The sequence below is a fragment of the Podarcis liolepis genome (assembly GCF_965112155.1).
Source record: "Podarcis liolepis genome assembly, chromosome: 9".
NCBI lineage: Eukaryota > Metazoa > Chordata > Lepidosauria > Squamata > Lacertidae > Podarcis > Podarcis liolepis.
Window position 1 is genome coordinate 9,213,973 of NC_139564.1, and position 14,230 is coordinate 9,228,202.

Sequence of the window (14,230 nt, forward strand, 5' to 3'; positions counted from 1 at the left end):
GGGAGGGGGAATGGTTCCACTTGTGATTCTGTTGGATTCAGTCCAAAGTAGTTGCAAAGCCCAAAACAGTTTGTAATAAATTAAAAACTGCACCAAATTCTGCACTTGGAATGAAACTGGAGAGCTGATTGTTTTTCCATTGTATATGTGGGTTTTCCCCCTTTCTTTCCTTAATTGTTGTTTGTTTTCCATCCCCAGGTTTCCAAGACACTAAGTATGGGTGCCGCAGGAAGAGTGATAGCAAAATGGTACACCGCAGCTTCTGTGAAGCCAGCAAAAAACCCAAGCCCATTCGCAGGATGTGCAACCTTCAGGAATGTACGCAGCCATTGTAAGCATCTGCTCCTGTTCAGTGATGTATTGGCAGCAGCAGTGTGCAGTCAAAAAAGCTTCACCCAAGCAGCCATAGAGTCTCTCCTCAGTGAAACAACAGGCAACCAGATTCAGTGATAGGTCCTGCTAGTTGATTTCCCACAACTTACCAAGACAGCATATTACGGACGACAGGAAATACATCAAGTGCTAACCCCAAAGCTATAATCCAGCTGTCTTGAAGGCTTTGTTTTGGAATCGAAGATTACACTTTGCAGCCTTCTGCCTCTCCTGCACATCCTCAAGTTTCTGCATACTTGGGCTGAAAGTTTGCTGCCTTTACCTATGTGATAGAAAGAACTTGTCATCCTGCCTGTTAAATCCTGCTCAGAGTAGACCTGTTGAAATTACTGGGCCTAAGAGAACCATGTTCATTAATTCCAAGGAGTCTACTCTGAGTAGGATCCAGTTATATACACATTGACTACTATATTATTAGATTTCTATGCAGCAAACTCATACAAAAACATATCCATTCAGTGTCCAGAAGCTCAATTAAAACTGAAACAACTTAAGAAATTAAAAAAGAGCAGAATACATTAAAGAAACAAAAATACATACAGTGGTACCTCAGGTTACATACGCTTCAGGTTACAGACTCCGCTAACCCAGAAATAGTGCTTCAGATTAAGAACTTTGCTTCAGGATGAGAACAGAAACCGTGCTCCGGCGGCACGGCGGCAGCAGGAGGCCCCATTAGCTAAAGTGGTGCTTCAGGTTAAGAACAGTTTCAGGTTAAGTATGGACCTCCGGAACGAATTAAGTACTTAACCTGAGGTACCACAGTATATGGGTCATGGAATCGTAGAGTTGGAAGGTAACCAAGGCTTGTCTAGTCCAACTCCCTGCAATAAAGGAATCACAACTATAGCATCCTTGACAGGTGGCCATCTGACCTCTGTTTAACCCCCCCCCCTCCATGAAGGAAGGTGCACCATCTTCCGATATGGTCCATTCTATTGATGGACACCTGACCAAAATGTTCTAATCATGACCAATCATTTTTGCAAGAAGGTTTTCTAAAAGTGCCAAGTCTAAAGTTGTTGCCTGAAGATCTTTACAGGTGATGCAAGCTAGATTTCCTAGTTTCCTTACAACAGTGAAAGCCAACAGCAATAGTATTTGTGCCACATGCAGATCAATCCTGGGTGGAGTTAGTGTTTTGCACTAGTTAGTGTATTCCTATTTAATGCTCTTCTCTCTGCCCCATCTCAGCTGGGTATCAGAAGAATGGGAGCATTGCACCAAAACCTGTGGGACCTCTGGTTATCAGATCCGAACCGTGCGCTGCATCCAGCCTCTCCATGATGGTGCAAATCGCTCCGTCCATTTCAAGTATTGTAGCGGGGATCGCCCTGAGAGCCGCCGGCCATGCAACAGGACACCGTGCCCTGCTCAGTGGAAAACCTGGCCCTGGAGTCCAGTAAGCAAACCGGGTCTTCTGTGTTTCATCAACCATTATGGGCGCAGGTAGCCAAAAACAAAAAACCCATCTCTGGGTTAAAAAGCCCAGGACACCTACAGTATGCTCCATTTTGTCAGAACGGAGAGAGGTTATTGACAAGCAGGCCCTCCAACAAAATGTTGTAGCATAGAGTGCATCAGTTCAAGGTCCCAGCCATTCCACTGCACTTCTTCCTTCCCCCTCAGTTTTGCATTCCCATAAAATTCAGTCCATTGATCTTGCTTTGCCATCCCTGGGCTGTTCTATGGGGCAGGGACCCTCCAGCTGAGGGATTTCCCCCTCCTAACCTAAAGCCTCATGACCCCCTTCCCCAAATATCCTGGTGATACAGCACTCCTTTCTTCCCCCAAATAAGGAATTATTCTTAATTAATTTTGTATACTGCCCTTCATCCATAGATCTCAAGGTGGTTCACAACATAAAAATACAAGATAAAAAAAGCAAAATGGCTAATAAAACCAAAAACAAACCGGTAACCCTTGCAGGAGTTCAGCCTACACTCGAGTAGGACCCTGGCAGAGACACATGCCCAACTGGCATGTTCTCTCCCTTCTGGTCGATCTTTCAGGAGCTTCAAAAGCTTTCTTCTACCCGAACATCACAGCGACCGATGCCAACTGACACTGGCACACTTAGGGATCTGCAGAGTTTGCACAGTTGCATAACAGACCTCAGCAACTCAGCATTTTGGCTAATCTACTTTATTTACATATAAACACACACGGAACACTGCAACATGGCTCCCTCTCTCTCTAGCATCAGACAGCAAAGAGAAGGGGGGAAAAGGACAATAGTCCCACTTCACAGAACACAGTAACACAAACATCCTGTCTCCGTCACTTCCCATTCTGTGGAGTCAAAACATATACCGTCATGTACAACAATCCCATGACTGCAGTCACGGAGCAGGAATTCTAACAACCTCCACCCACTCACAGCTTGAACACTGGAAATAGAGGGGATTATATTTGTCTAATTACACACACACACACATGAGTCTTCTTGAATCAGACCAAAGACCCAACTAGGTCCAACATCCTGTTTCTCAGGGTAATCAGCCAGATGCCACAGTGGGATGTCCACAAGCAGAGAATCCCCTTTAAATAGAGATAAATGAAATAAAGAAAAATATGCCTCTCAACAGAAAAGTTTCATTTGGCCATCATGGATAAAAGCCATCGTACAAGAAGGAGCTTCTAACCACCTTCATGTCTAAAACCTCCAAGGGCTTCTGGTCTTGCAACAATGGTGCTTAAGCAGTTTGAAACTTGTTGGCATTGAAAATGTGAGCATGCTTCAACCAAAGGCACAGTTGATACAGGGCTGCCTCTTGCTAAAATACTATATATAATAAACTAGAATCATCCATCACTTTGTCATATTTCCAGACTCAGACAAAATCTGGACATGCACCCAATTAACGTGTGCTAATTTCAAAGTCTGTTGTTTGATTTCATTTCCTAGTTGATGAGTATTGTTTGTATGGCTATATATCATTCTTTTTTTTCAAAAGAAAGGGAAACGTACCCCTTACAACACTATTGTGTGGCAAGGAAAGGCAGGAGAAAATATTTAAAATAAATTATGAGCAAGCCTCTAAACTTCAAGGATATTCTCTTAGTGCTACCTAGATCACATTTTAATAATTGTGAGAATGGATACCTGCTTCTGGATGGAAGCAAAACAGAACTGTAGTGTTTACTGCTGCTGTTTTTACCAGCTATGGATTTTAGTCCTATGCCAAACATCTATCCTGTGTGGGTTTCTTTTACCATTGCCCACCAGTTAACGGGAAAAGAAATTGCATTTGAAAATTAACAGAAGGGCAGGAAAATTCAGTGACATTCTCATCAGTGGAGTCCAGGGCTTTTGTCACATTAGTCTTACTTTCAAGTATCCTTCCTTCTTCCTTCCTTCCTTCCTTCCTTCCTTCCTTCCTTCCTTCCTTCCTTCCTTCCTTCCTTCCTTCCTCTTTCCCTTTCTTTCTTTCTTTCTTTCTTTCTTTCTTTCTTTCTTTCTTTCTTCAAATCATCTCAGCCTTCCCAGATGCCTTTAATCAAAGCCCAGGAGAAGGCATCATAGGTACCTCCATCGATGGAGCTTTTTCAAATCAGGAAGCACAGACAGCCAGGGAGGCTGCAGCATATTTTGAGGGAAATGTTTCCTTGAAAGAAAACTTCAGCTGTCTTGCAACAACAAGCTAAGCTCTAAACTCCATGCTCACCAAAATTCTAAACAAAATCTCAAGTGTCCTGAGAATGAGGCAGTAAAATGGGAGCTTCTTTTGCAGAGGAGGAAAACTTTTGAGAAACTGAGGGACAGATTTTGGCTCAGGGGTAATGTGGTTATAGAGCCCATCAACGTGCATGGCTGTTTTGCAGCATAGCACAGGCCAGGAATTGTAGTTTCCAATTGAACACTAGCTAACCACAGGGTAGAAGGAGAATTGGGAAAGTTGAGGTTACTAGCAAAGGAATGGTTGATGGGTAATGCTGAGTTAACAGAGCACTCATAAAGCATGTTTCTCCTTCCTTTAAAGGTCTGCTTGCAATGTCATGCATGTCCATATTTTGGCAAATGGTTTTGGATTAACCAGGACAAGGTGGCAAGAGACAGCATTGCATCAGTGCCACAATCTGGCTTTACCTGTGCAGCAGCTGGAGGTAGCTGTTGAACCTGGCAATGTGTCATTTATTGGGAAAGGAGGAAAGGGGGCAGTCCCAAATCTGGTCAGATTCTGACCTTTTCAAATAGAGTTTCATCCTTCCAGCTCCAGCAGCAGCAATGCAGCCAGCCACCTGTACAGCTCCCTTCCTCATTTGGTTAAGGATATATGTGCTGAAGTCTCCATAGTTTCTCTTATCCATAGTTCCTTGTTGCTTTTTGGCCATAGTGTTCTGTGACCTGCGGTGAAGGAACAGAGTCCAGGCAAGTCTTATGCCGCACCGGTGACCAATGCAATGGAGAGAAGCCAGAATCCGTGAGAGTTTGCAAGCTCGCCCCCTGCAATGGTAAGCAAAATGTTGTCCTCTAACTGCGTCAGGATTGGATTGTTCCAGTTTCTGGAATTCTGGCAACATCTGGAATTTGGTGCAAAGCAAGGGGAACACTCTGAGAGTTGCTTCTGGTTTGATGCAGAACAAATCTTCCCATTTCTGTGTACCATGCTATGAAAATTCCACAGGTGGATTTCCCATTACCGTATTTTTCGCTCTATAACACGCACCCGACCATAACACGCCAGTAGATTTTAGAGGAGGAAAATCCGTAGGCATGCCACCCGTAGGCATTCCCTCCATAACACGCACAGACATTTCCCCTTACTTTTTAGGAGGAAAAAAGTGAGTGTTATGGTGCAAAAAATACGGTAATTTAGAACAAAAGTGATTGGTGGGGGCCTGCCGGATGTTGTTGGACTACAACTTGCATCACTGATGGACACTGGCTAGGATGGCTCAGCCTGATGGGAACTGAAGTCTGACAACATCCAGAGGTCACTCTGTCCACTATCCCTGATTTGGAACACAGAGCATATAGCCAGCTTGCTAAGGGAGATATTCTCACTGGGAAAACAGTGGCAGGGAAGGGTTAAAACAACAACAACCCTGAATTGCTTGCTTCCCAGGCCTTTTTTACCCCCATAAATTTTACTAAAGTTTGAAATAAAATATACCAAGGTTAATATCAAACATCCAATATCTTTTTATCAAAGATAAAAAACTAATCTAAATAAAAACATGAACCAAAAGGAGAAAAAGAAAGTAGACTGAGAAATAAAGAAAAAAGAGAACTTCCAATTCTTCGTCTGTCGGCTATACGTAAAAAATAACACCCACCCCAACAACTCTACTTTCTATAAACCAATTATTTTCTTCAATCCTCAAACCCAGATATCATAAGTTTATTTTTCACGTGAAAAGTTTCCGATCTTTAGTAAATATTGACAAAGATTTTTTCCTCTGATGAAACACATCAGCTTCGCCATATCAGCTGAGTCCAATAATTTTAACAACCGTTCTTCCACGATAGGTAACGATGAATGCATGCATCCCAGTCCAGATGAATTTGCACACCCTGCGACTAGCATGTGATGTAACAGAAAGAGATAGAAGCAACATGAAATACCTGGTTATCAGAAAATTCTGCTGCTCTAAAAGCCTGGTGCACAGTGCTCTTCTTGCAAAAATGAATAAATGAATGAGATGCTGGCACTCCACGGTCAGAGGCTGTATGCTTCTGAATGCCAATTCCTTGGTACCTGAAGGGAAAGTGCTGTTGCTCTCTGGTCTTGCTTGGGGGCTTGCCCCCCAGAGCATCTGTTTGGCCACTGTGAGAAAGGATGCTATACCAAATGGTCCACCATGCATCAAATTCCATTAGTGTGGGTGTTGCATGTTCCTGACGTGAGGAGGGCATTTCAGAAGGGTTCCACTATTGAGAAGGTCCTTTCACAAGTTGCCAAATATTTTAGCTCAGAGAACCATGGCGTGGTGAGAAGGATATTAAAGTCTGGGCAGATGTATAAGAGAGCAGGCAGTCTTTCGGGTATCTATTTCCCAAGCTGCCTAGGACTTTATATTACATTTCATTTCTATACCACAATGCATTTTAAAGAACAAACCTCAAAGCAGTTTACAGCACATAGTTGCTGTTGTTTAGTCGTTTAGTCGTGTCCTACTCTTTGTGACCCCATGGACCAGAGCACGCCAGCCACTCCTGTCTTCCACTGCCTCCCGCAGTTTGGTCAAACTCATGTTCGTAGCTTCGAGAACACTGTCCAACCATCTTGTCCTCTGTTGTCCCCGTCTCCTTGTGCCCTCCATCTTTCCCAACATCAGGGTCTTTTCCAGGGAGTCTTCTCTTCTCATGAGGTGGCTAAATATTGGAGCCTCAGCTTCAGGATCTGTCCTTCCAGTAAGCACTCAGGGCTGATTCCCTTTAGAAAATTTCCTTACAGCACATTAAAACGGCAAACAAAGCAATCCAGAATAAAACAAACTCAAGCTTTGAGGGAAATATTTCAGATCCTTCTCTAAGTGACATTTTGCTTTCCCCATTCGCCAGGCTGGCATCCAGAGAGCTCTACGTGGTCACAATTGGACCAGTTGCAAAATGCGCCTGGCGCCTGGCTAATTTCTAACACTGTATTCCCGCATTGCTAATTTCATTTTCTCCAACCTCTTTCCCATTGGCCTGGCAGTAGGGAAAAAGAGAAAATGCTGCAGTGTGGAAGCCTAACTGCGATCAAAACAAGCAGTTTAAATTTAGCTCGGTAGCATTTTGGCAGCCAGAGCAATCAACACCAGCCTTACATTGGGGAGGTGAGCTTCCATCTGCAGCTTTCGAACCACTCCCAAAGCCAGTCACACATAGGTGAGTTGCAACAATTTAACTGAGAAATTACAGTGGTACCTCTGGTTACATACTTAATTCGTTCCGGAGGTCTGTTCTTAACCTGAAACTGTTCTTAACCTGAAGCACTACTTTAGCTAATGGGGCCTCCCGCTGCCTCCACACGATTTCTATTCTTATCCTGAAGCAAAGTTCTTAACCCGAGGTACTATTTCTGGGTTAGCGGACTCTGTAACCTGAAGTGTATGTAAGCTGAAGCGTATGTAACCCGAGGTACCACTGTACCAGCTTGTAAACTACAGCAGCTTTCACATGAAACTTTACAAAGTCTGAGGCCTGTTGTAATCACTAGAGACACTAGAGGGAAGCAAAGATGTATCTGTTAGCTGAGGGTGGAAACACATGGAGGTTTTCATTGGTATAAAATGGCATTTCGCCTTATCTCTCAAGCCCTGTCGGAAAGAACAGTGCTTCCAATACAATATTATAAGGGAGCCATATTCATTTTTGGCTCAGAGTAAAGAAGGGGCAGGCAGTACAACACCACAGGATTTTTTCCAGGTTCATCCCAAGGTGTCATGGACAGTTTTGCGAGACCACTCTTGCCTCTTCCTCCCTCAGCTACAATGAGGCTCACAACCAAATGTAAGAAGGGGAAGGTTTTCTACCGTGGGAACCTGGTGAATAAGAAATGGATGTCTAGATTATGTGTAGTCCATCTAAAAGGCCAAAATAACCCCAACCACGAGAACCTGTGAGTACGCAACTCAGAGTTGGTACTGATGTGCTCAAAAGTAGACTATTTTTTTAGAAAATGAAACAAAACTTTGCACTGCTATACTTGGATCGATCAGCCCCACCGTGAAATGCATGCAATAGTTTATTGAACAGGTAATAAACATGGAGTGACTTTGGGGACCTTTGTGAATACAGTGGGACCTTGGTTTTCGAACTTAATCTGTTCTGGGAGACCGCTTGACTCCCAAAACTGTTCGAAAACCAAAGCGCGACTTCTGATTGGCTGCTGGAACTTCCTGCACTCAATCAGAAGCCACGGAAGGCGTGTCACACTTTCAGCTTCCGAAAAATGTTCGCAAACTGGAACACTTCTGGGTTTGCGGCGTTTGGGAACGATTTGTTTGGGAGCCAAGCCGTTCGAGTACCAAGGTACCTCTGCAGTTTAGAATTGCATTTGCTGCACTGGACAACTAAAATCTGGTCAGTCTCCACATACAGCAGAGAAGCAGAAGCCTGAGGCGATAGGATTTTTTAAACTTAGGAAGAGTTTTTTTTAAAAAAAATGGCATTTCTGACTCACAGTCAGAAGTGGTACAGCCTCCCTCCCCTATCATTTTAGGATTTTTCTACAACCACCTCATTCTGTTGCAAGTTGCAGATCAGGCCAAAGTGACAAAGTGTTCAGAAACTATAACATAAGGGTGACATTTGTCAAAACATCTCTGGTTCCCCTCTGCATATTGGAAACCCAGTGCAAAGATTTGTGCTTCAAGGGTAGTAGCTGCTGTAGTTTAGATATAATCTTAGAAGTTTTCAGCCTCGGATTTGTTGCACTTTTGCTGAAATTCCCATAGCTGTTTTGTGTTTGTGGAGCACAGCAATCTGTTTTTGTGTGTAGCAGAAATGGTTGTTATCATGAGATCTGAGTGGGTAATTCCATGGTTTCACATGGTTTCATGCATGTGAAGGGCTTCAAACAGGCTAAAAATGCAGTTATGAGCCTTTGGGTAATAGGATCCTTGCTGGAAGGCTGATAATTCTCTCACCTCAGTCTCTCCTGGGAAGCCACACTTTTTCTTCCTCCTACACCCCTTCTCCAGCGTAAGCTAATGGATAGATCTCTCCCAGGGAAAAGAAGTTGTGCCCCCCAAAATACAAGCAGAAGCCCCCTCCCCATGACTCTTAGGGGTCATGATCCTTACTGGATGGTAACACTTTCACCACTCCCATCTTTCTTGGGGTCCCATGCTCCATTTCCCACCCGACCTACTAGAATTATGATTTTCCCTCCCTCCCTTGTGAGAAACCCACTGCAGCTATTCTTCTGAAACTTAGCAGGCTCGGTCTCCTTTGAAGAGGTGAGTATTCCCGCAAAGTATATCCAGTTCCATCAGAAAATAAAATACTTTATCCTTAAAAAAATAAAAAGTAAAAAAGTAAAGGTGCTCTGCATGAACACCCCTGGATAAATCTGCCTACAATTTGTCAGGCTTAATCCACCTGGGACGGACTCTTATGCCTGCAAGTTTTATCTGCTTCTGTGAAAAGAGAAAAGAGTTCTATCTGTTTTTAGATTTCCAATATTGTTGAATGGGAAGGTGAAAGCGGGTTTCGTTTTTAATAGATCTAATCCCATCCCAAATAAGGAGACAAATTGGAAAGACACAGAGTGGCTCTGAAACAGATCAGGCAACATCTTGAAGCTCTAGGTAAAGGTAAAGGGACCCCTGACCATTAGGTCCAGTCGTGACCGACTCTGGGGTTGCGGCACTCATCTCGCTTTATTGGCTGAGGGAGCCGGCGTAGCAGTTTGAAATCACACCAACCTAGCAGTTTGAAATCACACCAGTGCAAGTAGATAAATAGGTACCACTGCGGTGGGAAGGTAAACGGCATTTCCGTGCGCTCTGGCTTCTGTCATGGTGTCCCTGTTAGCATTTTACTCCTCCACTGCTGGATGTGTGATTGTTACATCACATGTCTGTGTTTACTTTCTAGGCTTGGAAAGCCTGAGAAGGGAAGTTAACCTTATCTTTTCTGCTCCATTGTGTTTTTGTACTTTTCACTTTCTGTTCTCTCTTGGAGCTGAAGGGAGAGAACCCCCATGATTATTTTGCCCTGTATATTAAGTAAAGGTAAAGGGACCCCTGGCCATTAGGTCCAATCGTGACCAACTCTGGGGTTGTGGTGCTCATCTCGCTTTATTGGCTGAGGGAGCCGGCGTACAGCTTCCAGGTCATGTGGCCAGCATGACTAAGCCGCTTCTGGCGAACCAGAGCAGCGCACGGAAACGCTGTTTACCTTCCCACCGGAGCGGTACCTATTTATCTACTTGCATTGGATGTGCTTTCGAACTGCTAGGTTGGCAGGAGCTGGGACCAAGCAACGGGAGCTCACCCTGTCACGGGGATTCGAACTGCCGACCTTCTGATTGGCAAGTCCTAGGCTCTGTGGTTTAACCCATAGCGCCCCCTGCGTCCAAGCTCTTGAAGCTCTAGAAGCAGATAAACACTAATGGATGAACACCCCTAGTCTTTGCTGTAACCCTGCAGAGATCATATTGCAGACCTTCCAAACTCCTGTCTCGTTTGCTCCAAGATTTTGCCCAGTGACAAATTGAGGATGAGGGGGACCATCCAGGTGTTTTGCCTCATGCATGAAACACCATCAGATATGTTGCTTAGGCAGAGTGTCTAAGTTAGAACCGGTGTCCGCACTGGGAACTCTTGCATGCAGTGTGAGAAAAGATAAGCTCATTTATGCATTGAAAACTTTTCAGTAACTTTTTTTAGCAAATGCAACCTTGGCACCATTTTGGGAGGGACGAGTGTTTGCATCCATATGTTAGTCAGCTGTGGGCGGCTGAGATCACAGTATAAAGATGAATTCTACTCGTCGGAAAAGGTTGCAGTGCCTACAGATGTTCTATAAAACTTCACTATAAATAGAAACGCAGGACCAAGAGCAAATATTTGTTGTTTCCTATAAAAAGGCAGACTTTGAACTAGATAAAGACAGTAACTATCCATTCTGTACATCTTTGTGTTTATAATTCCGTAATGCTTTTTCGTATGCCAAATGTTCTGCAATTCAAGTTTCAGTGCCTCTGACACACACACAATTTTGGAAGTAATTTCTACTAAAATGTCTTATAAGCAGGTAAGCTTAGGAAAGGGCCAAATTCTCGCAGGTAAGTTAACCATGCCATCAAATGTTGTTGTTTAGTCGTTTAGTCATGTCCGACTCTTTGTGACCCCATGGACCAGAGCACGCCAGGCACTCCTGTCTTCCACTGCCTCCCGCAGTTTCGTCAAACTCATGCTGGTAGCTTCGAGAACACTGTCCCACCATCTCGTCCTCTGTCGTCCCCTTCTCCTTGTGCCCTCCATCTTTCCCAACATCAGGGTCTTTTCCAGGGAGTCTTCTCTTCTCATGAGGTGGCCAAAGTACTGGAGCCTCAGCTTTAGGATCTGTCCTTCCAGTGAGCACTCAGGGCTGATTTCCTTCAGAATGGATAGGTTGGATCTTCTTGCAGTCCATGGGACTCTCAAGAGTCTCCTCCAGCACCATAATTCAAAAGCATCAATTCTTCAGCGATCAGCCTTCTTTATGGTCCAGCTCTCACTTCCATACATCACTACTGGGAAAACCATAGCTTTAACAATATGGACCTTATGCCATCAAATACTGTCCACTCAAAAGTGCATCCAACTGAGTTCAATGAGGCTTACTCCCAGGTATGCAGACCTGTAAATTACGGATTTATTTATTGAATACTTTTTTCTATACTTAATATACAGGCAATCTTCGTTTTGCACAGAGGTTACATTCCCGCCCTGCCTCCATTCTGCCCGTTTAGGGACATTTTAAGTTCACTTCCAGGTGAACTTTAAGTTCACCTGTGCGCTCATGCACAGTCAGGGGGTGGCAAGGAAGGCTCCCACCAGGGGTGCAAGCAAGGGGGGAGATGCAAAATCAGTGTCCACAAATATGTCTATAAATAAAAATATTGATTATTGCCTCATAAGAAAAGGTTTTAAACAAAGGGTCTTTATATGATATGTGGGGCCCCTGTTTTTCCCTATTTTTCTCCGTGCCACATTCCTTTTCCATGGCTAGGGGGCACAATCTGGATGGTTCTGCCAGGGGCGCAAGATCACCTACCTACGGCTCTGCCAATCATATGTGCATAAATCAGTCATTGCCTGTATAAAACAACTCTAAGTGGAATGCACCTCTTTAATCTTCTACCCTCGGGCAGGAGATATAGAAGTATAATCAGTCGTACCAACAGGCTAAAAAACAGTTTCTATCTGTGGGCTGTTAGGCTGCTGAACAGAAAATAATATAGTGCAACTGACTTTTCGGGTTGTTATGTCATGAGGCAAGCACACAGAGTGCAATGAGATTGAGTGTTTGTGTGGAGGGGAGGGAGGTTCAGTTAATTTCATTGTACACAGGTTGTACATTGACAATAAAAGTATTATTATTATTATTATTATTATTATTATTATTATTATTATTTCCAGCAATTTTAAAAAGGAAGAAACGCAAACACACACAAATATGTTTTATCTATAAATATATTTGTGCTGAAACCCTCAGACGGGATAGCTTGGTAGAATTTGAGATTCTTAATCTAGGGTTGTGGGTTCGAGTCCCACATTGGGCAAAAAGATTGCTGGAGGGTTGGACTAGATGATCCTTGGGGTCCCTTCCAACTCTATGATTCCATGGATACAACTTGCAAAGAGAAGCAATAAAATGTTTGGAAATGCAATAAAGCATTATAACTGGTTGGAGGGGGGAATATGAAGCTCATTTTATCTTCACAGCAACCCTGAAAGGTAGGTTAGGCAAAGAGGGAGTGACTGGCCTAAGATCAACCCATGAGTTTGGTGGCTGAACATGGATTTGAACTCTTCATCTTAGATTGGTGACCTTGAAAATTTTCTGATTTGTAAAGCTGTAGGCAACTTCATTGTTATTTTTAATTATTCAACCATTAAATAATTGCTAGTTAATATTAGTTATGATATCAGCTATGGTTTTCAGCCATTTCTTACCTTATTTACCATTGGCTTGCTTTTATATATTGACATTCCACCCTTCAGTGTAAGGATGCTCCACGTAAAATCAATAAAACAACGAAAGCATATAGCTGTAATAGAACAACGGAGTAAAACAGCAGAGAATGGCAGTGTTAAGTCAAACCCGTCATGTCTTTAAAGCCCCAGGAGCAAAGTTTTTAAAGACTATATTTATGGGAAGACATTCACCTGCTTTCTAGAAAATGGCAAAATGATACACTGCCAAGGCGGGAGTCGGGAACAGGTCAGGAATAACTCTCAAGGTGTCAGCGAAGTTAACTCTTTATTCAAGGAAACAAAACAGCTCAAGCAGGCCTAGTGTGGTGTAGTGGTTAAGAGCGGTAGACTCGTAATCTGGTGAAATGGGTTCGATTCCCCACTCCTCCACATGCAGCTGCTGGGTGACCTTGGGCTAGTCACACTTCTCTGAAGTCTCTCAGCCTCACCTATCTGTAACTGGAACCATGGAAGGCACCACATTGAGCCGCATGAAATGGAAGTCCATCAACCTATCTGGCAACTTCTGTTTCAGTGTATCTGAAGAAGTGTGCATGCACACAAAAGCTCATACCAAGAACTAAATTAGTTGGTCTTTAAGCTGCTACCGAAAGGAATTTTTTTATTTTCACCTCACAGAGTGTTTGTTGTGGGGGAGTAAGGGAAAGGAGATTGTTAGCTGCTTTGAGACTCCTTTGGGTAGTAATAAAGCAGGATATCAAATCCAAACTCTTCTTCTTCTTCTTCTTCTTCTTCTTCTTCTTCTTCTTCTTCTTCTTCTTCTGAGCACAGCAACTCTTCCCAGTAGGTCTTGCCCCAAGGAGGCAGTAGCGTCCTTCCCACCGCTTCCTAAGTCTCCTCCTCCCTCCTCCTCTTCCCCAGCAACCTGAGACTTCTTCACCTTGTCTGTTTTTGCTGTGCCCTCTTCACACCTCTTCTGGTTCATACCTCTTCTGAGAGACCAGGGGGAAAGACAGCTGGTGGCAGCAGGAGATGGAGACTCCCTGACTTCTTCAGCAACCTGACTTATCTCTGCTTCTTGGTTCCCCTCCTCTCCTGCCTCTGATTCTGTTCTGCTCTCTGTCACAGACTCTCTCTTTTCACTAAGCAAACCCTGTTAGCTCTTCAGCTCCTGACACTTCCATTTCCCAGTCTGCTCCCTCTTCTCCCTCTGACCACTCATTGTCATCCCACCACGAATCCTCGGGCTCTGAGC

The 14,230-nt window shown here is 43.8% G+C and overlaps 1 protein-coding gene across 1 annotated transcript in view; it reads left to right on the top strand.

Annotated features, from left to right (window-relative positions):
- The window catches only part of ADAMTS3 (ADAM metallopeptidase with thrombospondin type 1 motif 3), a 137,510-nt gene that overhangs the window by 116,431 nt on the left and 6,849 nt on the right, over positions 1-14,230 (top strand). Inside the window, exons 20-22 of the mRNA XM_083458599.1 lie at positions 199-331; positions 1,588-1,795; positions 4,731-4,848. Of these exons, the coding sequence (XP_083314725.1) occupies positions 199-331; positions 1,588-1,795; positions 4,731-4,848 (459 nt within the window). The remainder of the gene's footprint in view (positions 1-198; positions 332-1,587; positions 1,796-4,730; positions 4,849-14,230) is intronic.